The sequence below is a fragment of the Teleopsis dalmanni genome, chromosome X (assembly GCF_002237135.1).
Source record: "Teleopsis dalmanni isolate 2A chromosome X, ASM223713v2, whole genome shotgun sequence".
Classification (NCBI taxonomy): Eukaryota; Metazoa; Arthropoda; class Insecta; order Diptera; family Diopsidae; genus Teleopsis; species Teleopsis dalmanni.
The window spans coordinates 3,903,470-3,930,673 of NC_051848.1; the positions used below are offsets into that span (position 1 = coordinate 3,903,470).

Consider the following 27,204-nt stretch of genomic DNA (forward strand, 5'->3'; position numbering starts at 1 on the left):
TTCAACAAATTTAATACCTAAGAAATTATATCACATTCCAAAAGCAAGAAATATATACTCGTAATAAGTATAAAATAGTTTCTATAAATATTAAATAAAATTAATACAACTTAAAAAATAATATATTCTGAATTACTTAAAATATATTATTTAAATAAAAAATATGTTTAGTATATACATACATATGTATTATTAAGAAAACAAAACAAAATAAATTAAAACATTATAAAATGCTAAAGGAATGAATATTATTATTCGTATGATATATATTAAATTATGAATTATTGAATCTAAGATAGGAATACCTAATGTCGTGCGAAAATATTAAAAGTTAAATATAATATTATTAAATAATTTTTATAATAAATTCTATTTATATAACAGTTTATAAAAAATAAATTCTATGAACAATAAATTCTAAACTTAATAACAATAATTCAAAATTAAAACCAATACCGCATTTGAAATCATATGTTTATTATCAGGGTTTGAATTGCTGTGACTATTTTCAAGCAATTATTTTTGACTACGAAAATAACATAAGCAAAATGCAAATGCAACAACAAAAAAGCAAATTATTTCCATTAACTACAGTTAATGCTTACGGCTCTACGCGATTGCACACATTTGTATTGTGTGCGGTTTTGTTGTTGCTTTTGCATTTTGCTTGTTTTATTTTCGTAGTCAAAAATAATTGCTTGAAAATAGTCAAAGCAATGCAAACCCTGTTTATTATTATCATATGTGCCTTTCAGTGGCGTAACTACAGGGAAGCAACTGGAAGCAACGCTTTCGGGCCCCCGAATTTAGGGGGCCCCACTATAAATTTTTGTATTCATTGTATTTATTTTTAATAAATTCTCAAAAGTGGGACGAAACGTTTTTTGTTGGAATAACTTCATATTGCATTTTATAAAAGATACGTAAATTTTAAATTTAAAGTACATAATATGTATGTACTTCAAATAAAATATTAAACCTATTTATAAAATAAAAAACTTTTTCTAAGAAAAATCGAGAGCTTATATGGAAGCTATATCCAAATTTAAACCCATTTGAAAATAATTTTGTACGTTGTCTTTTGCAAATATCAGTACTGTATACACCAAATTCCATTTGAATACCTTTATTAAAAACGGAGAAACCTCATATCCGATTGTTAAGTTTATATCACAGATACAAGAAATAGACGTCCAATTTCAATCAAACCAAATGGCTTCCGAAAAGTATGTGTGTAAACTTTCGTTCGAAGAGTTCAAAAGCTGAGAGAGTAGTTTGAACTGAAAAAGTATATATATATTGTACTGATATATACTTAATGATATTTCCGACGTTTCCTTTAAAGCGTTACGAAAATCTTGACAAACCTTATATATCCTTTTCACATTTTTTCGTGTAAAGAGTATAAAAAGAGGGGCCCCTTAGTATGTTGGTAGGGGCCCCTTAGTTAGAATTTGCTTACAGGCCTAAAAAATGTAGTTACGCCACTGGTGCCTTTATACTCTCTTTGGTTTATATTTTCTCACTAATGCCACTCTGAGAATTTGAATGAAAATTGAGCCTAAAAAGGGTCTGTCAATAGACCCGCAGTGTGACCAGCGAATTTGTTCCCGATGCACACTGTAAGTATTAAATATTCATTGGCTCAGCTATTATTTGGTCACCTTTTTCATATCAAAAATACAATAAATATTTCTCTTGAGGCAAATTTATTTTTATGGATCACATTCGATATTTTTCGTTTTAAATGAGCTGATTTATTGATAATGAACTCATTTAACATATACAAAAGATTTTGCTCTGGTTAGATTATCAATAGCTATGATCGCTAAACCGCCTAAATAATAAGATAAGATAATATGAATGTGCTATTAGTTCAAACACAAACAGACTGACACCAGTTGCTTTGGATATAGGTTTTAATAGAATTTTATTCATGGATTGGTATGGATTGGTTTGAAGAAGAAAAAATAATGGAAAAGTCTATATATCGTTATTGGTGCTCTTGATAATATACAGTGAAATAATAAAATTCAATAAAATAGTACAAAATAAAAGACAACAATTAATTAAATTAAAAATAATATTTATATGCATTTTGTTTCAAAATAAATCATTTTAATAAGAAAATAACTTAAAAATATTTTTATGTATTTAATAGAAAAACGAAATAATACATTTTATAAAAATAAAATGCTCCTCGACTAAAAATAATTACGCAATTAAGTAATTATATATAAATTTCATATTTAGCCTTTAGGATATACTGAACTTGTAAATATTTAAGACTAAAGAAATAAATCGTCTTTAATGTATTATAAAAAGCAACGCCAGCTAACAACTTAAAAAAATCGTTATACTCGGAGAAAAATAATGATCCTGCATACTGTGTTAGCGGTGTTGTGAAGAATATTATAAATAATATACCAATATTCAAATTGATAAGTGATTCTTTAAGAACATATATTACATTACGCATATGTCCGCCCTTGAAAATATTATATATGAATAAATATTTTTCAACTGTCGGCATTTTCTCTCTAATGAACTTTAGCTTGTATAATGCAAGTCCCAACATATTTTCATATGATCCTAGTTCCAAGTATACCACAATGATCTTTGCAAACCACAACAACATTTTTCTTGTTGTGAATTGAAGTTCCTCACGCCTTTGTAGGGCCAAAGCAATAACACTCACCATCGACAGAAAGTTGCATACTGCCATAACCTGAATTAAAAATGTATATAACTCTACTAAATAGTGAGTGACCTTTTCAAATTTGACCAAAAATAATGATTTCTCCGTCTGTGTCGTTATATAATTTGCACCACAAAACTCGCAATAACCCTTTTCGTCATCGCATTTCAAACGTTCACACTTAAGTAAGCACAATTTATGAACAAACTGCGTCTCCTCAGTGCACTCACAGGGCATTAATAGTTCGTCATGAACGGTGTAAGGATCACCATCGCGACACACACGGCAAAAAGGATCGGCCAAATTGCTTACGTACTGAGGAAAAATTAATTTGATAAAGTTTTTATTTTAATAATGATGTCTCTTACCATGATTATTGACAATTCTTATTACGGTGGTATGCTACTTTCCTGTGTTATTCGAGTAGACTCCTCTGTGAAAATAAATAAGAAACAAAATGTATTCATTGCAAAAGCGAATATAACGAAATATCGAAAAAACCTTATATAGAAATCACTATATAAAATCTGGGTACCTTTATCTATATCTCAAGCAAATTGGTTAAAACAAGTTTAATATCCAACCACAATTCCACACACTATATGCCAAATGACAAAGAGAATGCAAACTTCTGGCGCCTTCTAATTGTCGAAACGTAATGATGCCACCGGATAAGAGAAGCTATGATAGAGTTTTGACATTTTTTCGTAATAATATATTTTCGTGCACTTTTAAGTGGTATGAAGACTGGACTTACGTGATTTACGCACGCTTACATATTAATTTTATTTCATTGTGTAAATACTCGTACATAAATTTTAATATTTATAAGTTATTTTATAAGAATCAGCTGATAAGCTCTACGTTATGAAAAACAATATGTTGTATTATTCGTACCGAAGTATACATAAAAGGAGACGTAAAAACCAATTGAATTATGGTGTCTTGACGTAAACATGAGAGACATCTTATATCGGTTTTTCCAAATATTGAGACATTTCAAATTATTCGTGATTTTGTAACAAATCAAGTTGAAATCAGATAGATTTTTATGGGAATTTTGGCAGCTAAAAACCGAACGAACACCATAATTCAATTGGTTCTTACGTTTCCTTTTATATATACTTCGGTACGAATAATACAATATATTGTTTTTCATAACGTAGAGCTTATCAGCTGATTCTTATAAAATAACTTATAAATATTAAAATTTATGTACGAGTATTTACACAATGAAATAAAATTAATATGTAAGCGTGCGTAAATCACGTAAGTCCAGTCTTCATACCACTTAAAAGTGCACGAAAATATATTATTACGAAAAAATGTCAAAACTCTATCATAGCTTCTCTTATCCGGTGGCATCATTACGTTTCGACAATTAGAAGGCGCCAGAAGTTTGCATTCTCTTTGTCATTTGGCATATAGTGTGTGGAATTGTGGTTGGATATTAAACTTGTTTTAACCAATTTGCTTGAGATATAGATAAAGGTACCCAGATTTTATATAGTGATTTCTATATAAGGTTTTTTCGATATTTCGTTATATTCGCTTTTGCAATGAATACATTTTGTTTCTTATTTATTTTCACAGAGGAGTCTACTCGAATAACACAGGAAAGTAGCATACCACCGTAATAAGAATTGTCAATAATCATGGTAAGAGACATCATTATTAAAATAAAAACTTTATCAAATTAATTTTTCCTCAGTACGTAAGCAATTTGGCCGATCCTTTTTGCCGTGTGTGTCGCGATGGTGATCCTTACACCGTTCATGACGAACTATTAATGCCCTGTGAGTGCACTGAGGAGACGCAGTTTGTTCATAAATTGTGCTTACTTAAGTGTGAACGTTTGAAATGCGATGACGAAAAGGGTTATTGCGAGTTTTGTGGTGCAAATTATATAACGACACAGACGGAGAAATCATTATTTTTGGTCAAATTTGAAAAGGTCACTCACTATTTAGTAGAGTTATATACATTTTTAATTCAGGTTATGGCAGTATGCAACTTTCTGTCGATGGTGAGTGTTATTGCTTTGGCCCTACAAAGGCGTGAGGAACTTCAATTCACAACAAGAAAAATGTTGTTGTGGTTTGCAAAGATCATTGTGGTATACTTGGAACTAGGATCATATGAAAATATGTTGGGACTTGCATTATACAAGCTAAAGTTCATTAGAGAGAAAATGCCGACAGTTGAAAAATATTTATTCATATATAATATTTTCAAGGGCGGACATATGCGTAATGTAATATATGTTCTTAAAGAATCACTTATCAATTTGAATATTGGTATATTATTTATAATATTCTTCACAACACCGCTAACACAGTATGCAGGATCATTATTTTTCTCCGAGTATAACGATTTTTTTAAGTTGTTAGCTGGCGTTGCTTTTTATAATACATTAAAGACGATTTATTTCTTTAGTCTTAAATATTTACAAGTTCAGTATATCCTAAAGGCTAAATATGAAATTTATATATAATTACTTAATTGCGTAATTATTTTTAGTCGAGGAGCATTTTATTTTTATAAAATGTATTATTTCGTTTTTCTATTAAATACATAAAAATATTTTTAAGTTATTTTCTTATTAAAATGATTTATTTTGAAACAAAATGCATATAAATATTATTTTTAATTTAATTAATTGTTGTCTTTTATTTTGTACTATTTTATTGAATTTTATTATTTCACTGTATATTATCAAGAGCACCAATAACGATATATAGACTTTTCCATTATTTTTTCTTCTTCAAACCAATCCATACCAATCCATGAATAAAATTCTATTAAAACCTATATCCAAAGCAACTGGTGTCAGTCTGTTTGTGTTTGAACTAATAGCACATTCATATTATCTTATCTTATTATTTAGGCGGTTTAGCGATCATAGCTATTGATAATCTAACCAGAGCAAAATCTTTTGTATATGTTAAATGAGTTCATTATCAATAAATCAGCTCATTTAAAACGAAAAATATCGAATGTGATCCATAAAAATAAATTTGCCTCAAGAGAAATATTTATTGTATTTTTGATATGAAAAAGGTGACCAAATAATAGCTGAGCCAATGAATATTTAATACTTACAGTGTGCATCGGGAACAAATTCGCTGGTCACACTGCGGGTCTATTGACAGACCCTTTTTAGGCTCAATTTTCATTCAAATTCTCAGAGTGGCATTAGTGAGAAAATATAAACCAAAGAGAGTATAAAGGCACCAGTGGCGTAACTACATTTTTTAGGCCTGTAAGCAAATTCTAACTAAGGGGCCCCTACCAACATACTAAGGGGCCCCTCTTTTTATACTCTTTACACGAAAAAATGTGAAAAGGATATATAAGGTTTGTCAAGATTTTCGTAACGCTTTAAAGGAAACGTCGGAAATATCATTAAGTATATATCAGTACAATATATATATACTTTTTCAGTTCAAACTACTCTCTCAGCTTTTGAACTCTTCGAACGAAACTTTACACACATACTTTTCGGGAGCCATTTGGTTTGATTGAAATTGGATGTCTATTTCTTGTATCTGTGATATAAACTTAACAATCGGATATGAGGTTTCTCCGTTTTTAATAAAGGTATTCAAATGGAATTTGGTGTATACAGTACTGATATTTGCAAAAGACAACGTACAAAATTATTTTCAAATAGATTTAAATGTGGATATAGCTTCCATACAAGTCTCTCGATTAAGACACATATTTTTCTTAGAAAAACTTTTTTATTTTATAAATAGGTTTAATATTTTATTTGAAGTACATACATATTATGTACTTTAAATTTAAAATTTACGTATCTTTTATAAAATGCAATATGAAGTTAATCCAACAAAAAACGTTTCGTCCCACTTTTGAGAATTTATTAAAAATAAATACAATGAATACAAAAATTTATAGTGGGGCCCCCTAAATTCGGGGGCCCGAAAGCGTTGCTTCCAGTTGCTTCCCTGTAGTTACGCCACTGAAAGGCACATATGATAATAATAAACAGGGTTTGCATTGCTTTGACTATTTTCAAGCAATTATTTTTGACTACGAAAATAAAACAAGCAAAATGCAAAAGCAACAACAAAACCGCACACAATACAAATGTGTGCAATCGCGTAGAGCCGTAAGCATTAACTGTAGTTAATGGAAATAATTTGCTTTTTTGTTGTTGCATTTGCATTTTGCTTATGTTATTTTCGTAGTCAAAAATAATTGCTTGAAAATAGTCACAGCAATTCAAACCCTGATAATAAACATATGATTTCAAATGCGGTATTGGTTTTAATTTTGAATTATTGTTATTAAGTTTAGAATTTATTGTTCATAGAATTTATTTTTTATAAACTGTTATATAAATAGAATTTATTATAAAAATTATTTAATAATATTATATTTAACTTTTAATATTTTCGCACGACATTAGGTATTCCTATCTTAGATTCAATAATTCATAATTTAATATATATCATACGAATAATAATATTCATTCCTTTAGCATTTTATAATGTTTTAATTTATTTTGTTTTGTTTTCTTAATAATACATATGTATGTATATACTAAACATATTTTTTATTTAAATAATATATTTTAAGTAATTCAGAATATATTATTTTTTAAGTTGTATTAATTTTATTTAATATTTATAGAAACTATTTTATACTTATTACGAGTATATATTTCTTGCTTTTGGAATGTGATATAATTTCTTAGGTATTAAATTTGTTGAAATTTTGAGTATGTACATTTATATCAATGAAAGCGAAAAAATTAATATATTTTAGAATGGCAATCATTTATATATAATTAAAAAAATTAAAGAAAGTGTTGCCACATCATTATACAAATTGATTTAAACGTTTTATTTTTTGTAAGGACAAATATCGAATGCGAAAGAAGTAGAACACAATTATAGCAGATAGGTACTTTAATTAAATTTTGCATTGGGCATTTTTTGAAGATGTTTAATATAAATCCAACAGAAAGAAATTTTATGTGCTGTCTTTCAAAAAGAAGTGTGCAATAAAAACAGTTGATTTACGAGTTCTTATCACATCACAAATGTGTTAGAACAGCTGTAAGTTCCTCGATCAATACAGAAATAAACCAAACATGGAGCTTTTGTGCATTCTAAACTTAGTTAAGAATAAATCAAGGGAAATGACACCATAAATGTTAAACGAAATCATACAAAAAATATATCCCAAGAGGGAAATGATCGAAATTTGCCTTATTTTACACATGAACCAAAATGTGATAAAATAAAAAACAAAGAAGTTAAAGAAGTTAATTAAGCAAGAGGTAAGAATTTTTTAAAATGCTTCTTTTTTACAAATAATATTATTTGCAAAATGTTTTGCATTTTCCGCGTTTTTATAGTTATAATCAATTAATTAATTTCTGCTAAAAATACAAAATTAAATAATATCTCACATATTATTATTTGTGAGATATTTTTGTGCATATTTCACATGCATTAACCAACTTACGCCAAAGCAAACGACCAAATCTTAATTTCATAAATACAAATTGATTTAGCTGCAGTGGGAACATATGCTATTAATTATATATTGGAACAAAAAGGAAATATTGATGAGAATACAAATTCCACTGTATTTGAAAAAAAGTTTATACTAATCGCATCGCACCTAATTCAGGTGTTAAAAGATATTGTGTGCAATTAAATGACGACGTCATCATTAGTCCATTGTGACACGAACCCAAGAATAACAATGTTGTTTAAAAGACAGCACAACTATGATATATATATGTACTCCTTGCACGTTATAAAAAATCCGGTAACATTATTCGCACATGCCAATTGATAGTTTCCAGCAGTACATATTGGCCATTCGGGGCGTCGCCAAAAAAATTTTGTTCGTTTTATTTTAACATCAAAGTAAAAACATTAATAAAAAAGAAGATTGTGGATTTATATAAAAGTAATTAAAATATTGTAATGAGACAAACTAAAATATACATTAACGTAGACAATTTGATACTGAACCACTGCACTGAAATAATAACGAACTGATAAAGTAAATTGGTTGGTTAGTTGCAGTGGTAGACCATCAAGCAACTTTTCAGGAACTTCAATTACCGATTTTTCAACGCTTTGCTAATACATCCATCGCAAAAATCGTTAAAATTGAAGAACAAAGACTATATCCATCCGACAGTGATAAAAAATATATATATGATTGCAAATATTTTCAAAAAGAAAAAATTGTTTAAAATGTTTATTAATAATGTTTTTTTATTTATAGCATTGTTAAAAACCTATAGTCCTATGAAAGTCCCAACGGTCGCAATTCCAATAAGCAAAGAAACGGGTTGAAAATAAATGCACAAAAATATAAGAAATCCAGTAAAAAAGGAATACATGTTATCAAATTCACAAAAGTAACTCTGAAATATAATTGCAATATAAATTATAAACCTGAAGAAAATAGAATAAATAATCATACCGCTATATACTTCAATATAAATAAAACAGATAAAATAAATCTCTGTTGAATCTATATTGTTCAGAGTCTCGATCCTTTTCACAAGGCTTACCTCAGTCAGGTGAGTATTAACGATCATTTTTAAAACTCATAAAAAAGAAGTAAAATTCAATCTACTGACAGACGAGTAAAACGGGAGAGTATAAGAGATAATTCTTCAACGGACATGAAGCTTTATCTACAATAAACTCCGATATCAATTTGCAGTTTCCAATGATTTTGGTGAAAATACATTTTTATCAAAACAGTTCATCTGCATATACATTTTTTTATCTGGGTACAAACTACCAATAAAGTATAGTGACCACAATCGAGTATTCTTATTTAAATATACAAGACTACAGTTAAGGAGTAGATAAGGGATACTTCCTGAAAATATATGGAATGCTATTAGTTATATACTCCAACAAAATTATAGCAGAAAAAGTGAATCTCTGTTGAATCTATATTGTTCAGAGTTTCGAAACTTTTTCACACAGGATAACTTTAGGTGAGGATTAACCATTATTTTTAAAACTCGTAAATAAGAAATAAAATTCAATCTATTGGCAGACGAGTAAAACGGGAGTGTATAAGAGATGATTCTTCAAATGACATGAAGCTTTATCTATAATAAACTCCAATATTAGTATGCGATGTCCAATGGTTTTGATAAAGATTTTTTTACAAGACTAAGTCAATTGCACACACATGTGTTATTTGGATATAAATCATCATTAACGTATCGTGGGCTGAATCGAGTATTCTTATTTAAATATACAAGACTACAGTTAAGGAGTAGATAAGGGATACTTCCAGGAAATATATGGAAAGTTATCAGTTATGTACTCCAAAAAAATTATAGTAGAAAAAGTGAATCTCTGTTGAATCTGTATTGTTCAGAGTTTCGAAACTTTTTCACGCAGGATTACTTTAGGTGAGTATTAACGATCATTTTTAAAACTCATAAATAAGAAGTAAAATTCAATCTACTGACAGACGTGTAAAACGGGAGTGTATAAAAGATGATTCTTCAAATGACATGAAGCTTTATCTATAATAAACTCCGATATTAATATGCGATGTCCAATGGTTTTGATGAAGATTTTTTAACAAGACTAAGTCAATTGCACACACATGTGTTATGCTTTGTCATCCATATGGAAGAAGATAATACTAGATCAATCAAGAGTCAAGTAATACATAAACATGAGCATATCAGAGTTTATATTTGTATGTTACTACACTTGAATTTAAACAGGAACTTCATATTAAAGAAACGTTTTTGTTGAAGAAATTACAAAAAACACCTTCATCGGAGGTGGTAACAAATCGCACCCTCCGATCAGTTCAAAGCTGTAGGAATTCCGTCTAGTACTGCAGAGTAGTTTTTTTGAATGTGTCTGTATCTTGGCAATGGTATAGAATTTATTTTAAACATTTTTTAAATCTCATACTCGTTGGTATTCAATGTTGCTTCACTTTTGACCAACTTTTATTTTTAAAACAAACTGAAAGGAACGACTTTACGTTTTGTACTGTAAAGTATTGCAACAAAGTAATTGTCAATTTCCTTTAAAAATTACTTTTGATTTTTCTACACTTATATATATTTGTACGAGTATATACATATTTATGTATATAGTCTGGTAGTTTGGTAGAAACTTGTACGTATTCAAGAGCAATCTAAGCTTTTAGAAGGAGTTGTGCAATTCCTTGGAAAGGAAATTAATGAATAAAAAAAATTATGAAAAAATAAAACAGAATAGAATTTCTGCACTGTTAATACTTTTGTCTTTAATTAATAAGTATAAGGAATGGAAGAAACAATTTCATATCAGAAATTTCAAAAAAAAAAAAAAATGATTAGCATAATACAAATATGAAAAATTTTAAATATTCTTATGCATTTATAAAATATATCTATACATATTAAAAACAAATATATAGTTATGATATATATATAATATAATATTAAATATATATCTCTATATATACGTATATACGTATTAAGATACATTAATTGTGTTTTTATTCCTTTAACCACTATAAAATTCTTACTTATAGTAACATAATATTTATACCACATACTATCTATATAAAAATGCCTAAAAAGGGCTATAAAATTCTTACTTTGGGACAATATCTAGGAAGATTACCATTTTTTTTTAAATCGATGAATCATAATTTATAAACGTATTATAAGCGTAAAAACAAGTGGTAAAGAAAGGCTATACATACAATACATATATTAATCCTTTATATTTACGATCAATATTTAGAGTAGCCATTGTACAAAAAAATTTATTTAAATTCTATTTTTTCTTAAACCGCTGAATCGATCTGTATAATATTTGTACTACCTAATCAATATAATATGTAAAGGACTGAAACACACGCTATACAGTATTAAGGGTTTACACCTATATTTAAAAATGTTTAAAAATAGTTTTTTCCTACAAAATTGGTTCATCAAATATAGTTTTAAAGACACATCATAAGGTATTACTTCAGGAATTTCTATGTAGAGTTGTCCAAACACTTAATTCTTGAGAAGCTTTTGCGCAAACTATCTCAAAAATTTAAATGAAAGTAATTTTGAATAAACTAAATTTATTAAATATATTAAATATATTTTATAATGAATATATTTTATATTAATTATTTATTAATTAAAAATTAGAAATTATTAGCAGTACCTCAATTTTACAATTTATATCATATAATTTATTGGCTAATTTTATCTTAAATATTTACTTAAATTATGTACAATACATGAATTTCATTTTAGCACAAATCTGGTGATGAAGATGAGTATGAGGAGAAGACCGTGCTTCATCTCATGTGATAGTGCCCTACTTTAGCTAGAAAAAGATCAAAAATCTTCGGATCCACTTTTCTCACCGATCTGACTGAGCTGTCATTCTATAATTTTACGGACCTGCTCAAGTTTATAGAACTGTCAGGTTGGTTTCCTTTACCTAATGTGGGAATCGTTATCTTTTTTGGCGGTGGCTGTACACTGATATAAATCTATGTACGTACCAATGTTACTATATGAGCACAAATAGGCATTTTGGAAACAAGGCCGCCACTTCAACTTACCCATCTACTCTATAGCAAGTTTTTACAATTTTGACACGTTAAGCGGTTGCTAGAGGATGCTTATTGTAAGTTATTAAACATAGTATCATGTATCATGAATTTTGATTTTTTTTTGTTTTTTACAGTAGATGGAGAACACTCAAAGCGACAATGTGAGACTTGGAGAAGATTTCAGTCATCAGACTGTGAGATTTCCGACTGAGGTCGTTTTCTAGTTATCAGAGGGTAAAACATAAAAGACTTGGTGTATGAATTTTAAAATTCATCTAAGCTAGATTCTGAGTTCTGAGCTTTGAATGATAAGAATCAGTTCTTAACACATTCATCTATAAAAAAATACCCAGCTATAGTGTATTAAATACCTACGTATTCATCAGACTGTGAGATTTCCGACTGAGATCGTTTTCTAGTTATCAGAGGGTAAAACATAAAAGACTTGGTGTATGAATTTTCAAATTCATCTAAGGTAGATTCTGAGCTTTGAATGATAAGAATCAGTTCTTAACACATTCATCCACAAAAAAATACCCAGCTATCGTGTATTAAATACCTACGTATTCATCAGACTGTGAGATTTCCGACTGAGATCGTTTTCTAGTTATCAGAGGGTAAAACATAAAAGACTTGGTGTATGAATTTTCAAATTCATCTAAGGTAGATTCTGAGCTTTGAATGATAAGAATCAGTTCTTAACACGTTCATCCATAAAAAAATACCCAGCTATCGTGTATTAAATACATACGTATTCATTTAAAAAAAAAAAAAAAAAAATAAATAAATGCAACTGTTATAAATGAGACTATTAGTGATAATTGAAAATGTCGTGCTGACACAGTTTCATTTAATCGAAACCGCAGTTTAATGTCAGTCTACTAATGCTCATGTGTATACATTGAATAAATAATCGCAAACATATCGCCGCGGTCCCTGCGAATGCGGCAGCGGTTGCAAATGGCATTGCTCCGGTACAAATTGCTGCACTTCAGAAAATCACATTTGTTAATTAATATCCTTTTTTGTACATAAATTTTTTTTTTTTTGCTGTGTTTATTTATATTATATTTGAACAAATATTGAAATGATTTCTGTTGCATTATTTATTCTGTGCTTATAAATTATAAATATAATTACAGTGATATCAGTGCAAGCTAATGCTTTTTCCCAATGTCTCTCATAATTACATGCATTTTTTGTTAATTAATTTAATTTTTATAATTTTTTTCTTACACGATATGCGTAAATGTTAAATTCAATTTAAGGGCATGTGTTAACCGTTAAATCCATTTTGTAATTTGTTTAGCTCATTACAACTATTTTGCTTGTATTTTTTTCTGTGTCTATTTTGCGTTTTTATTTAATACTTATTTACTATTTTTAAAAATAAATATTAAATCCGCGACTTAGTTTGCGTAGCCGTATACCAGGTCAGGTAGACCTGCCATGCATCCCATGCCTACCATGCCTGCCAACCCTGACTACTCTGCCAGCCGGGTATGGGCTAGTATGTCAGCATGTGAGTATGTCAGCTTAGGCAAATAGTTGACATTATTCAATAATATTGATTACAGTGCCGAATGTGGTGAATGTCATTAACAATGTCGCCGCTGTTTGTTGGTTTGTGCACAGTTGAAGACACTTAAGTAAGGCACATTTAAGGCCAAAAGTCCCCAGCTCGTCTTCTGTTTAGATTTATTTGTTTTGAGTCATCGACTCGGGGTCATTTTTGACGAAGAATGTTGCCAAACAGATGGCAAACTGCTCAAATATTGCGAATTTCACTCAATTTTGTAAACGAAAATCGATACTAAAAACCAAACACTGGAAGCCTTACAAAATAAGTTTCGTTAAGATGCAAAAACAATGTATATATTTATCCACGAAACACTAACTAACAAACCAACTAACTAACGCAATAATAGCAAACTAAGGAAAAGTGAATAATAACTAAAAACGTGAAAAACTTGGTAACGCACTAATTAGATAAGTGTGCCAGAGCCTAAGGTATAAAGAGCCACCGTACAGCTGACGCTGGCTTAAAGTGTGGGAAAACGCGTTACGGTTGAGACACCCATGCGACACCGAAAACCTCAGTGAAGAAACGAATCGTTCGAAGTGTGCAAAATATTTACATTTTTAAATAAAAAGTAATATTTAAAAAAATATTAAATTTTTAATAAGAGTGTAGAAGAAGAAACAATCAATTTCTAAAGTGAAAGTGATTTTATCTTAAAAACTGAGAGAATTAAAAATTACATACGAATTTAATTTTATTTATTAAACTAATATAAAAAAAAAATTACAACTATAATTTTTGAAAAGAAGAGTTAGAAAAAGAAAGCATCAAAATGGTTGTCAACTTTAAGGTCTTCAAGAAATCATCACCCAATAACATGGTTACCCTGTACATGAACAGGCGAGAATTTGTGGACTCTGTAACAGTCGTAGAGCCAATAGGTAAGATCATAGCACATTCTATGAACGACTTTGAAACTTAATTAAAAATAATTTTTATTCTATATACAATATATGGTATGAAAAAAAATATAGACAAATAATTTCATATAAGTACGACTACTGTTACGGTGAACGCGATCTATTATATGATTGCTCTCTTAAACGAAAATCTCTCCTAAACAATCTTACATTCGTGTTAGCCTCTACTTAAGCCCATAGCAAAATATATATATCTACTAATAATATATATGCCATCGAATATATATATTCTTCTAGATATATATATATTCTAGATGGAGTAACATTAAAACAATTTCCAATGTGTAAATAATACATGATTAATTACCATGACTAATGTATTAAATCTATTCCAAATTTTGCTTTAAGCAAAGTTTCATTGAAATTCCCATTATATGAATATTATTATAATCTATACCGAGTCTTTACCATTTCAAATATCTATACTGTATCATATTCCGTTAATGAGCACCAATTATAGGTTTCTTGTTTTGCTTTGTTGAGATCATATATTACATATATCTCAGTATTATTAATATTTCATTGGTTAGCATCAGTGCTTTTAATTAAGACATATAAAGAAAATAAAGTTTGATCAATCAATCAAGAGCACTATGTCAAATTGCAACTAATGATTCATACTGTCAGTATTCTAAGTGAAAAAACCCCACCCAAGTAGTGTGAGAGCTGTCAGGTGTACTAAATCCTTAAGGGTTCTATTAAAATAATATTTTACGGTGTTTGAATCCCTCTGATGAAACGTATGGCGTATCCATCGCCATTTGTTTTTTCTAATTATGATTTCTACAGATTAGCACATAGTCAAAATGTGACAGCCTTTATAGTATCCAACAAAAACCCTAATCGAAATTTCGAAAAAATTTTTATACATGAAAATTAGATACTCATAAGTAGATTAGATTAGGTTGGATTAGCAGCCTTGCTCTCACATAAACACTAATATGGATACATAAACATTATTGGAAGTATATAAAAGAGATCAAAAGTTTCTAAAGTTAGCTTTAAAATGAAATTAGTACCTATTTATACTAATTAAGTATTATAGGTTTAAGTGAACTTTAAAAAAATGTTCACTCGTCTGAGTCAAAAAATTGTAAAAATATAAAAGTACGATAGATAGTCTGTATATATCTTATTTTATCCTTACACATATAATGTATTTAATAATTTGGGTTACAGCAGTAAGTAATAATCTTAATAAGTCATTAGATGGTTTTTAAATAGAGCTCTTGTGGATAACCAAGATCTTATAAAAACTGTATCTTTATCATATTTAATCTCGAATAAAACTAACAGAGTTTAAAAGTAAAGTATATATTAGAGTCGATCATATTTGTAACTATTATTGTATATATTTTATAAATATTTTCGCATTTTGAACACTAATCAATGGATATAGCATCTATAGTAGTCTTAGATACTATGATGCCCCAGAAAAAAATTTTGGAACATAACGTGGAGGGATGAAGGCTCTCCGAGTATTATATAAATAATACGTCTTGTCTAACAACTCCAGAACTTGTTTACTTTCAGTTAAGCCAAACAAAGTTGCGGTGTGTTCTCAACAGCATAAGTTAGAAAGATCGATGTATATCTTTCACACACCCTACCATGATCTTCGCCGGAATTAGTAAATTTTATTCTTAAAACCATGATCTTCGCCGGAATTAGTAAATTTTATTCTTAAAACCATTAGTTGTAGTACACAATTCTTAATATAAGCTGAAACCATGGTGTAGATAATATTGTTTACTTGGTAATCTTATTCATACTTGTAACATGCTTTATATGGAGCATGCTATTAGGGGAAATACCAGACGTACCGGAAATACTAATACGTAGTAACTGTTTGTAAAATAACTAAAATCATAATTTTATCTCGTAAACGTTTATGTCGTTAAAATCACGAACTCAAAACCGAAGACTATAACATAAATGATCGAACCTCAACAATGAACTATAAAAAAATTCGGTTGCTGAAGTTCAAGACGAAGCCATGATATTTGGAATGTATTTCATATGTTAGATTTCATTTTAATAAGATAACATATTTTTAGGAACAATTTTAAAACTTTTAAATAGTTTTTTACTGTAGGAATATTAATGTATGGGGTACTAGCAATAGACCCTAACCGAACAAAAGACATTTCGCCTTCCGAATGAAGGCGAAAATGTCGACTGTTGAGGAACTCCTAATGTCAGAAGGAGGCTCTAGTTTTTTACTATAACTTATAACAATATCTGTATATAAAGAGACTTCGCTTATGGCATGAAATGATGCCATAAATAATGAGTGATTACAAGATCAGACCGGACGTACTTGTGCATTGCATAGATTTAGAAATAATGAAATAATTTTTTTTTCACATAAAATTAATTTTATTCATTAAATATATTTTTTAATTGTAAAACCTCCAAATACAAAAGTATCTTCTTTATAAATTTTAGATGGCATCATTGTGCTCGATGATGAGTATGTACGTCAAAATCGCAGGATTTTCGTTCAGCTGGTTTGCAATTTCCGTTATGGACGTGAGGATGATGAAATGATTGGCTTACGTTTTCAGAAGGAATTGACTTTGGTGTCGCAGCAAGTACATCCACAAGAAAAGGTGGATATACAAATGACTAAAATGCAAGAACGTTTGCTTAAGAAGCTGGGTTCCAATGCATTCCCATTTGTTATGGAAATGCCACCAAGCTCACCAGCTTCGGTTGTATTACAGCAAAAAGCTGCTGATGACACTCAACCTTGCGGCGTACAATATTTTGTCAAGGTCTTTGCCGGTGAAAACGATTGCGATCGTTCCCATCGTCGTAGCACTGTCAATTTGGCTATACGCAAGGTGCAATATGCACCTACCAAGCAGGGCATACAACCTTGCACAGTGGTACGTAAAGATTTCCTATTGTCACCTGGTGAGCTTGAACTGGAAGTTACTTTGGATAAGCAATTGTATCATCATGGCGAGAAGATTGCTGTTAATATTTGCGTACGTAATAATTCGAATAAGGTTGTCAAGAAAATCAAGGCTATGGTGCAACAAGGTGTCGATGTAGTGCTTTTCCAAAATGGGCAATTCCGTAATATGATTGCTTTCTCGGAGACTAGTGAGGGTTGCCCATTGAATCCGGGCTCCAGCTTGCAGAAAGTCATGTACTTGGTGCCAAATTTGGCAGCCAATTGTGACCGTGCAGGTATTGCTGTTGAGGGCGATCTTAAGCGCAAAGAAACTTCATTGGCTTCAACTACACTGTGAGTTGTAATAAGAGAAAAGCAAATCTAAAATAAAACATCACAAATGATAATATATTTTTTTCAGTGTCGCTAGTCCAGATGCTCGTGATGCCTTTGGAATTATTGTTTCTTATGCTGTAAAGGTCAAATTATTTTTGGGCGCTTTGGGTGGCGAACTATGTGCTGAGTTGCCGTTTATTTTAATGCATCCCAAGGTATGTCTTATATAGGAGTATATCTCTTAATCTGGAAATAATTATGTAATAAATAATTATATTTGCCGTTTTTTTGATTAGCCAAGCCGCAAGGCTCAGGAAGCCGAAGGGGATGAAGCCTAAACTACTAACTTTGACATTTGCATTACATTTTCTGAAATCGAAGCTTTTGCTGATGTTGCTGATGCCTTAAATCTGAATATGTTTCGTCACATATGAAATATGTATATCCGTTATAACTTATATCTTAGCAGTTGTGTGTGTGTGAAGCATTAAGTAGAAAGCGCAGAATTGATGTTGATATATATTGTTGCTCCTTCTACGTGTTATATAAAAAAAATTAAGAATTTTAAACAATTTACTAAATGTCTTTAATTGTTTATGTAATTGTGTAACTAAACACTTTTTAATTGTGATTGTGATTATAAATATTTAATAAAATATATTACATAAATAATTTGTTTAAATACGAAATTGTATAAACACGAAGGATTTGAAGGTTGCTTTATCAAAATTATCAAAATTTAGTACTTTGCTTTAAAATAGTAAATTCACGAAATGGAACAAATAAATTGAAGTCTTTAAATTCAAGTGGCTACGTAGTTGGAAGACGCTTGGTTATTGTGGAAGCGTTGGAGGCGGACAAGTGTTAGCTCTATGACCGGAAACACAAAAGTCACAGTTGTGAAGTGGGATGATTTAAGCATTCAAATCCCGCTCATCGAAATGTAGCGAAAACTATTATGGAGGTTTAAATTGTATAAATTGAACGATGTTTGCTGGGAGGATGCCGGGGGTAGAGACGTCGGGGGTGAGGTTGTGTAGCCGGGTGAGGTGCAGTCGGGCGAGTTTCAGCAGGTAATCGTCAATGCGAGTGACTTAAGTTGTTTCGTGAAGAAAGGTGTAGGGGAATTGCATACAAATCTTTTTTTGTATATAAATACAAAGAAAGATTTGTGAAATAAATGCACCTATAATCTAACTGGGCCGAAGTACTGTGACCATTAATTCTTTTGTACTGCAGTTTTCATTCCAGAATAGAGTCCAGAAATTCACTAAGGAATTTCTAATGTCAGGATGAATTTTTTTGTTGATCCAGCGTAAAGCTGGGTATTCTCAAATAGTGTGAAAAAACGTCTCAGATTCCTCCAGGCAGCGATGACATTTTGCACTTAACTTGCTATGATAGTTGTACCAGCAATCAATACTCTGTCCTATTGAGGTATATATGTATATGATTGATGAAATTAAAATATTCTAAGATAACGATTACTAATGATGGGTATTATAATAGTTTACTTTAAATAGCTTAAAATTTTATGACATCAACAACTTTTCTTCTCTATTAAAATTACAGTAATATTGTTAAGCGTCAATTCAATAATTGCAAATTATATAATATTTATTTACATATATAAATATATAAGTAAGAATAAATGTAAATACATATTGACTAAAATATTTTTAAATTTTTTTTCGCATTGCTTAATATATCAAATTAAATCAACTAAGAGCGCAGCAGTTGTTGAGTTAACAAAATTTTAATAATGTCGTTAACTTAACTATTTAACCACATTCCTAGCTCGGGAAGGACTTCATCGTCACATATAGTACATATGGGTATGAACAAACATTTGCAAATGGTTATTGGTAGATTGAAGGAACTTGTGTGCAATAAAATTTTATGCAACACGTTTTATTTCAAAGAGATTCATACATTTGTGCGAATATGAAACAAAGTCTGTCAGTTTGTGGAAAAAATTTAAAATAAATTTTAAGTGGCATTGAAGAGTAATGTAAACTAGTGAAGTAAAATTTTAGTAATGATCACAAATCATTAACTTCAAAATGAAAGATTTGGATTAGTGGCACAACAAAGACAATAGTTCTTCACTTACATAATGCTATTTTCTTGAATAGATCCAATATATTTCTAAATCAAACAAATAGACGTTTAAGGCATTCAACTTCAGAATTATATAGAGGTAGAGTTGCTTGGCAGGTACCATAAAACCAGAATATTCAGTCACGAGATCATTGTTTCCGTTTCCTAAAACCTGAAAGCAGTAGGTCTTAACTAGATCTTAACAGATCTATAAAAAAAGTACAGAAAATTTTGAAAAAAATAATATCAAAAAAATGTGAGTATAGTTGCCTCACTTAAAATTTCTCAGTTTTCTTGAAGTATATAAAAAGTTCGGGAGAAGAGTTAAGGTGATGCCAACAATTGTTTTTACCTTTATAGGTATAATTTGTTACATGATCAGTCAATTAATTTTTTATAATTCCTCAATAATCAGGTAATCACTTAAGATATAGTCAATCACATTTTTCTAAGTATTCTAATTTCATCATACATCCACTGAACGTTCGCGTTAACAAAGACTTTGAGTGCATTCTGTTTCTATCCATACAAACACCGATAAATTATCCAATAATCCATGGCTTAGATTATTGCTTAGAAGATCATTCAGCTAATGTTTGACTCCACTCCACTCTTTTGATGGAAAATGTAAACCAAAACAAGTTATAACACATTTACTGCTAAGTGATGCACTGGTTTTAGCTGATTTGTTAATAAAATGCGTAAATGAAATAATTCCTAAGCTACTTACAAACCTATATAGCCATAACAATATATATGCTTTACACATTTCGGCATTTAATATTGCTCTTCAAAACTCATGGGCCACACTTGCTTAACTAAACAATAAAACATTGAAAGTGGAGTGCATAAGATAGTGACGCAAATTGGGGTTAATAAAGCTTTGCCCAAGAAAAATGCCATTTTTCAGTGTGAGAAATGAGATAATCAGACATCATAAATGTCTTAAAGAAATTTGAAAATATTTTATTAGTTCTTTATAACACATTTTTTATTAACACTTTATTATCTACGAACTGTTTTTTAAACTCTTTTTTTCACAGAATTTTTGCATTATTAAAACTCTATAGCTTATAATACTTGGTGATTCATACATAATCAATATATTAAATATAAAAGGTGCATTTCAAGGCAAATATAACTTGATGTCTCTAATCGTAAATACATACACTCAAAAGGTATGTACCGACACCGTAATTGCTGCATTTCAGATGCAATGACTTAGTTTTTATTCGTCCATATATTAGGGAAGAATTTACTTAACCAACGCCTCGAGTTGTTTATGTGCGAAACCTTCGATATTATATATCGTATTTGGTCGTATGTATCATATATATCGTATGTAATATATATATCGCATGTAATATATTTTATTATACTTTATATATAACGTATATGACACGTTATGCTTCTTATTACAAAATATTAACTTATTTATTATATTATGAATTGTATAATATATAACTACGTTATATATATCCTTATATTATTATAACACTTTAATATTATTAAGCCTTATTATGAAAAAATTTATATGACAACAGCATATATATCGTACGATTCACTTAAGTATCAAGTGGTATCAAGGTTATCAAGGTATCAAGTGCATTCTAAGACCGATTACGGGGCTCCTTGGTGAAATGAGAGGAAACCAAAATGCTGCAATTGTAAAGATTGAAGTTGATTGCTTGTATCAAATATACCTTACATGTAGAGTTCATTAATTCCAATGTTGTAAAAAAAAATATGCTGATCAAAACAAAATACCAATAAGAGTGCCAGATGTTGCTTGAATGTAAGTCATGGAACTATATCATTTGTCCCGATTTATTGTAGTGTGCATGTATGACGGTATGTTTTATTTAGATCCTTCTTATTGCTTAGTTGGTGACTTTTAAACAAATGTTAAAAATAGTATATAGATATACATATTATATAAAGTAGATATAAGTAACATATAATTATACAATAAAGTAATATAAAATACTCGAACTTTTAAGGACGGACAGACGTATTATTGATGGTAATTGATTTTTACTTACGATTTTGCACTTTAAAGAATATTTGGAGAGAGGTATTACAATGATTCCTGTCTAAAATGTTAAAAATCGTTTTTATCTCATTACTAATATGTGTAAAGCATGTGTATATTCTATATGTGTATATTCTTTCAAATCTCCAAACGATTTATTTATTATGATATATGTATACATACATTAACACTTGGATACATACGCATGACTATGAATTGCAGAAATTATATGTGTTAAGGGAGAAAATCAAATAAAATCTGGTTCATTGCTTCTTCGATATCTGTTCTTAAAATATTTATAATTTTATTATGTGTCATATAATTATTTAAGAGTTACAGACAATATAAGCACCAGTACACGAATTGAAGTAACCTCGGTAAATTTCTGTTATGTCAGAAATTTTGTCATCGGTATTAATTATATTTAACTTATATCTTATAGACTCGCTAAAAAGCAAGAATCATGAATCATAATGAGGTTGAGACAGGACAAGCAATCAAAGCTGCAATTTCTGGAAAAGTACTGATAATATCTCTAAATTCTTTTAATTAAGTTGCTACATCCTATTATTATATATAATATTATATATATAAAATAATATTATATAATATTACACAACAGTGAATTCAGCAATTAAAATTATATAAATAATAACCAAATAAAAATGTTTAACACCATTAATGGTAAAGGCATACATTTATATAGTAGAAAACCTGAAGTGATTCTACGGATTTCAGAGAGGACAAATTTGGTGTGGTTATACTTATTGCTATTTGTATTTCTATACCAAGTGCTTAATGTCTACCTGAAACTTTTACAGCTGATATTATCTCAACCATTATGATATTGAATAAAATGGATTAAGATTGTCTTCTTGCCGAGATTCCGACACGACTGGATATATATATATATAACCCTTTTTATTATATGTGTATTTTACTCGTATTTGAAATGTGAGCATTTTTATTATGTAAATATTTATTTTGATTTATATATCTTTTCTTAATTTACTTATATATTATTTTAATTTAAGTATTTTATGTTTTATTTTAAACGATTTTGAATATAGTTTAATTTGATGATGACTTTAGACTAAATTCGCAACATAGATGAAATAAATATTATCGTAATATAAATCGATGTTTTTTCTATAATTTTTATTTTCTTAATTTATGAAACACAAAAGATACATAAAACAACGGAGATTTGACACGATCGTGGAAACAAAAATAATACCGCTAGAAGAGTACAAAGCCGTACCAAAAATCGGTAGAGTGTGATTCCTGTCGACTCTGTCATGAGGAGAAATAAACATCAGAACATATTCTATACAACTGCTCAGCGGCGGTGAGACGTAGACTCGACTACCTTTGAAGCGGGATCTTAGTCCGAAATGAAATAGGAAAAATTAAGCCCACAGTAATTACGAGATTTATAAATAGTCTAGAATTATTTTAGTTGGGCTTTTAGGCGCAGAATAGATCTTTTAGTTGGGGGTCCATACATAGCCTATTATTTAATAATAGTAACAATAATAGAAATCAAATATTTGAAGTACTTTGATGATTCGAAAAAGGGCTGGTACAAGTATTTTTTACCTGGAGAAATATAAAATATATAAATATTTTTAGAACAAAAATGTACCTTCTTCTTTGAACAAACATTCTTCTTCGTATATATTATGAACACATATTTTTCATTTAATATGAATGATTGAACTTAAAATATTTTTTATTATTAATACGAAAATATAATTAAAAACAAAAAATCTGGAAATTATTAATAAACAAAACACAAATTAAATAATAATTACTATTAATTAGTATTGCAAAATAGGAACTAAATTAGAGTTTATACAAAAAGTAAGTGGTTTTCAATTATATATATAAGTTTCATATTTCTTATCTATTAAGGATTTCGTTTGCTACGCAACCCTACCGAAGCAATAAAAACAAAATTATCATTTCCACACGGAGTGATAAGCACAGGTGGAGTTCGTAAGTTAGACGATTAACAGTTGAGAGAGATGTCATTAAGTAAAGTAGCCAACCTGCCTCAACCACTAAATTTGATTATTCAGTTTTACGAGTCTGTGAAAATCCATGTGTTGTGTCTATTTCGAGTATCTCGTTTATGTGTGTCTTGGTTAAGTGGATAAATGACTTAATATGTATGCGGGAATCTATTTGTTTACTGCACGTAGTGAATTCTCTATTTATTTGTGGAAAATCTATTAAAATTATTCGGAAGTATGTCAGGTGGCGAATTGACCAGAGGCTTTACTTAAATAGTTAACTGATTACTAAACATTGATGTACTTTAAGAGTTTTTTGATTTTATTGCATAAAACTATTAAATTGATATTAAGCACAATAAATATTCTAAAATCTTAAAGCTCTTATATTTAGTATTTAAAGTATCCACAATATACACACATATATTGCTAAGATGAATTATTACAAGAATTTATTTTAATTGGATTTTTGAGTTTGTTTGTAGGACTTACCGATACCTACCTCAACCATATAGATAAATAGTTTGCACAGATTCATTTGATTAGATATTGAATTCATAATGCAATCATTTTTGTGTGATACATCATTTATGGTGAATTGCAGAATTAAACCAAAATATGTAATTGATAGAATATAATTTCAGTTAAAGTACATTATTGACAACATATCATTATGAAATAATATTACATCAATTAAATTGCACTGAAATTTCTATTTAAATTTTGCAAAGGTTTGATAAATATAGCAGGTATTTACGATTTTTAAGCCAAAATTACATAAAATCAATAAACGGTGTACAATATTCACTCGGTAGCATGATTATGAAGATATAATTTTTTGTTATTGCTTTTATTATTTTCAAATATTTTTAGAAAATATATGTACATAGCAGAGTTCACAAAGTAAATCTTTCATTTTAAAAGAAGAAGATATAGACAGCATCCCAATAAATACGTTGCATTTCACATGATGCACTAACAAACGGATTGCTCTCCTTGTTAATTTGTTTCTTTGTTGCGCTTTGATGCTTAGCTGTTAAAAATCTCAAATGCTCCGCTGTATGGCTGTATCGCTGCACACAAGATACATTATAGAACATATGCACTAAAAATGCTATATTGAAGCGCATTTCATGCACTCTTAGCATATGTTAGTAGAAGCAAAGTGCTTTCTCACAGTATCATAACAATGTCAAGAAAAGTGCTATTTGCAAAGAAAGCAATGTAACACTCTACAGTAAACAACTCTACTGCTTCTCGGTTTTTTCAACATACAGTCCCGAACAATCTGATTATAGTAGCGATAAACTATAAGAACATTTAATTATGAGCAATAAGTAAACGAGTAGTTCAATCGGATATAAAAGGAAGTTTAATGTTCGGCTGCCAATTGAACTGAATGACAGAAATTTTAAAGAACTGTATTTTCATCTACGAATTGTTATTAAAACTAGAGCAGATTAAAGTTAGAGGTAAAGAAAATCTAATCATATAGCCTAACATTGTAGTTATATAAAAGCTCTATTCAAGAAATGACCACAAGATGATACAATATGTTTGCAACGGAATCATCATTGTGAGTTACCGCCAACTAGTTAAATGATAAGTTGAAATTTCTGCTATCAGGAATTAATGCAGTACCTTAAGGTAGAATCTCTTTAACTCTATTTTGCTGCCATACGTTTCTTACTACTACAAAAATTAAACAACAAAAACATTGACTTTAGACAAATCAATTTCTAGATTAGGTTAGGTTATACCGGGGATGCAACGGTGATCCACTTAGACCTCTGTCGCATTGTGTTATCGTATAATGGAGAAATTCGATGTTTAAAACCACCTGGAACCTTTTCGAAGGTTTAAATGCTGTTTCGAGGGAATTCTTGAAGTTGAGGATCAAGTTCCTCAAAGAAAGGAACCCCTGAAGTATTGAGCCGCCGCCGTATATTAGCTGGATAAAGACAAAGCAGATCAGAGTCGATTTTATCGCCTAGCCACAGCTACAACTGGTTTAATTGAAGGGTAGATTTAATCTTCCAGCATGGTTAACTAATTTACAATGACCTGTAAGCAAACATACCAGAAGACTGGTAGTAATAAAGCGGTATCTCAATAAGAGAATTGGATTTCTTTTTAGTGGAACGTGGCCAAAGAGATGCCTACATATCGTTCAATCTTTCCATTTATCCATTTATTGAAATGTATTTCTATATGAGCAAAATATGAGAATTATTGAAAACACACTTAGGTATACAAAATAAGTCGAGTCTTCATCCGAAGTATCTTAAGTTTAAATGTCCTTTGCTCTTACAATTAATGCTCTTTAGACAGGGGGTTTCTTTGAATATATTCTATATTTAATATATTAACACTATGGGTAAAATTTCTAATTGAATTAGTAAGAGGTAAATAAAATGCATTTAGTCAACATAAACAATATTATCGATACTTGATTGCTTTGTCTGGCTTTGATAAGACTTGATTAGCTGATTAGTTATACTTGTAGATCTATTAAAACTTGTAGATTAAAATGTAATTGACGATCTTAGTAACTAGAAACGATAAATCGATGGTGTGACAAATGAAATAATTACGCTGTTGCAATTGTGAATTAGTTGCAGTGGCGTAGCCATGGAGTGATATAGAAATAAATCCCCGCTTGGCAACACACATAACCTACAGATAATACACTGTAAAATAATGACAAAAAAGAAATATTTTCCAGTACCCCTATTGGCATAATCCTGGTTACTTCACCGATTGGTTGAATTATTTAAAATCTATAAAAATTGGAATGTTTATTAATAGATGTAGTAAAATTGATTTTGTAGTTGATTGTTAAACAAATTATTCAGTACTGAAATTATTTTCCGATTACACCTTAAATTTAAAATATTTCGATGCTTTGTGTAAAAAATAAAGAGATTAGGTTAATCACTTACCAATTCTTATCGCTGCTATTGTTAAGTAATTAAGCAATCATTTAGAATTATGTGTGGTTATGCACTTCGATTAGAGGCCTTGACTTAAA

General features: G+C 29.5%; 3 protein-coding genes across 3 annotated transcripts; 2 read left to right on the forward strand and 1 right to left on the reverse strand.

Annotated features, from left to right (window-relative positions):
* Nucleotides 1-2,205: 2,205 nt before the first annotated feature.
* Nucleotides 2,206-3,340, reverse strand: LOC119690090. The gene is made up of 3 exons (XM_038105081.1): nucleotides 3,234-3,340; nucleotides 3,067-3,131; nucleotides 2,206-3,013 (listed from the first exon to the last, which is right to left on the reverse strand). The coding sequence occupies exons 2-3, from the start codon at nucleotides 3,067-3,069 to the stop codon at nucleotides 2,231-2,233; spliced, it is 786 nt and encodes a 261-aa protein (XP_037961009.1). The 5' UTR covers nucleotides 3,070-3,131; nucleotides 3,234-3,340; the 3' UTR covers nucleotides 2,206-2,230.
* A 742-nt stretch (nucleotides 3,341-4,082) lies between these two features.
* LOC119690110 lies at nucleotides 4,083-5,217 on the forward strand. Its single transcript, XM_038105100.1, has 3 exons — nucleotides 4,083-4,189; nucleotides 4,292-4,356; nucleotides 4,410-5,217. The coding sequence occupies exons 2-3, from the start codon at nucleotides 4,354-4,356 to the stop codon at nucleotides 5,190-5,192; spliced, it is 786 nt and encodes a 261-aa protein (XP_037961028.1). The 5' UTR covers nucleotides 4,083-4,189; nucleotides 4,292-4,353; the 3' UTR covers nucleotides 5,193-5,217.
* Nucleotides 5,218-14,323: 9,106 nt separating this feature from the next.
* Nucleotides 14,324-18,435, forward strand: LOC119690234 (phosrestin-2). The gene is made up of 4 exons (XM_038105251.1): nucleotides 14,324-14,749; nucleotides 17,237-18,044; nucleotides 18,112-18,241; nucleotides 18,323-18,435. The coding sequence occupies exons 1-4, from the start codon at nucleotides 14,641-14,643 to the stop codon at nucleotides 18,362-18,364; spliced, it is 1,089 nt and encodes a 362-aa protein (XP_037961179.1). The 5' UTR covers nucleotides 14,324-14,640; the 3' UTR covers nucleotides 18,365-18,435.
* Nucleotides 18,436-27,204: the final 8,769 nt, after the last annotated feature.

What these genes read in the sequence shown, in the direction of transcription:
- LOC119690234 (XM_038105251.1), top strand. Translation starts at nt 14,641, where the DNA reads ATGGTTGTCAACTTTAAGGTCTTCAAGAAATCATCACCCAATAACATG. An exon ending in AACAGTCGTAGAGCCAATAG is followed by an intron (nt 14,750 to 17,236) that starts GTAAGATCATAG and finishes TATAAATTTTAG; the next exon opens with ATGGCATCATTGTGCTCGAT. An exon ending in TTATTTTAATGCATCCCAAG is followed by an intron (nt 18,242 to 18,322) that starts GTATGTCTTATA and finishes TTTTTTGATTAG; the next exon opens with CCAAGCCGCAAGGCTCAGGA.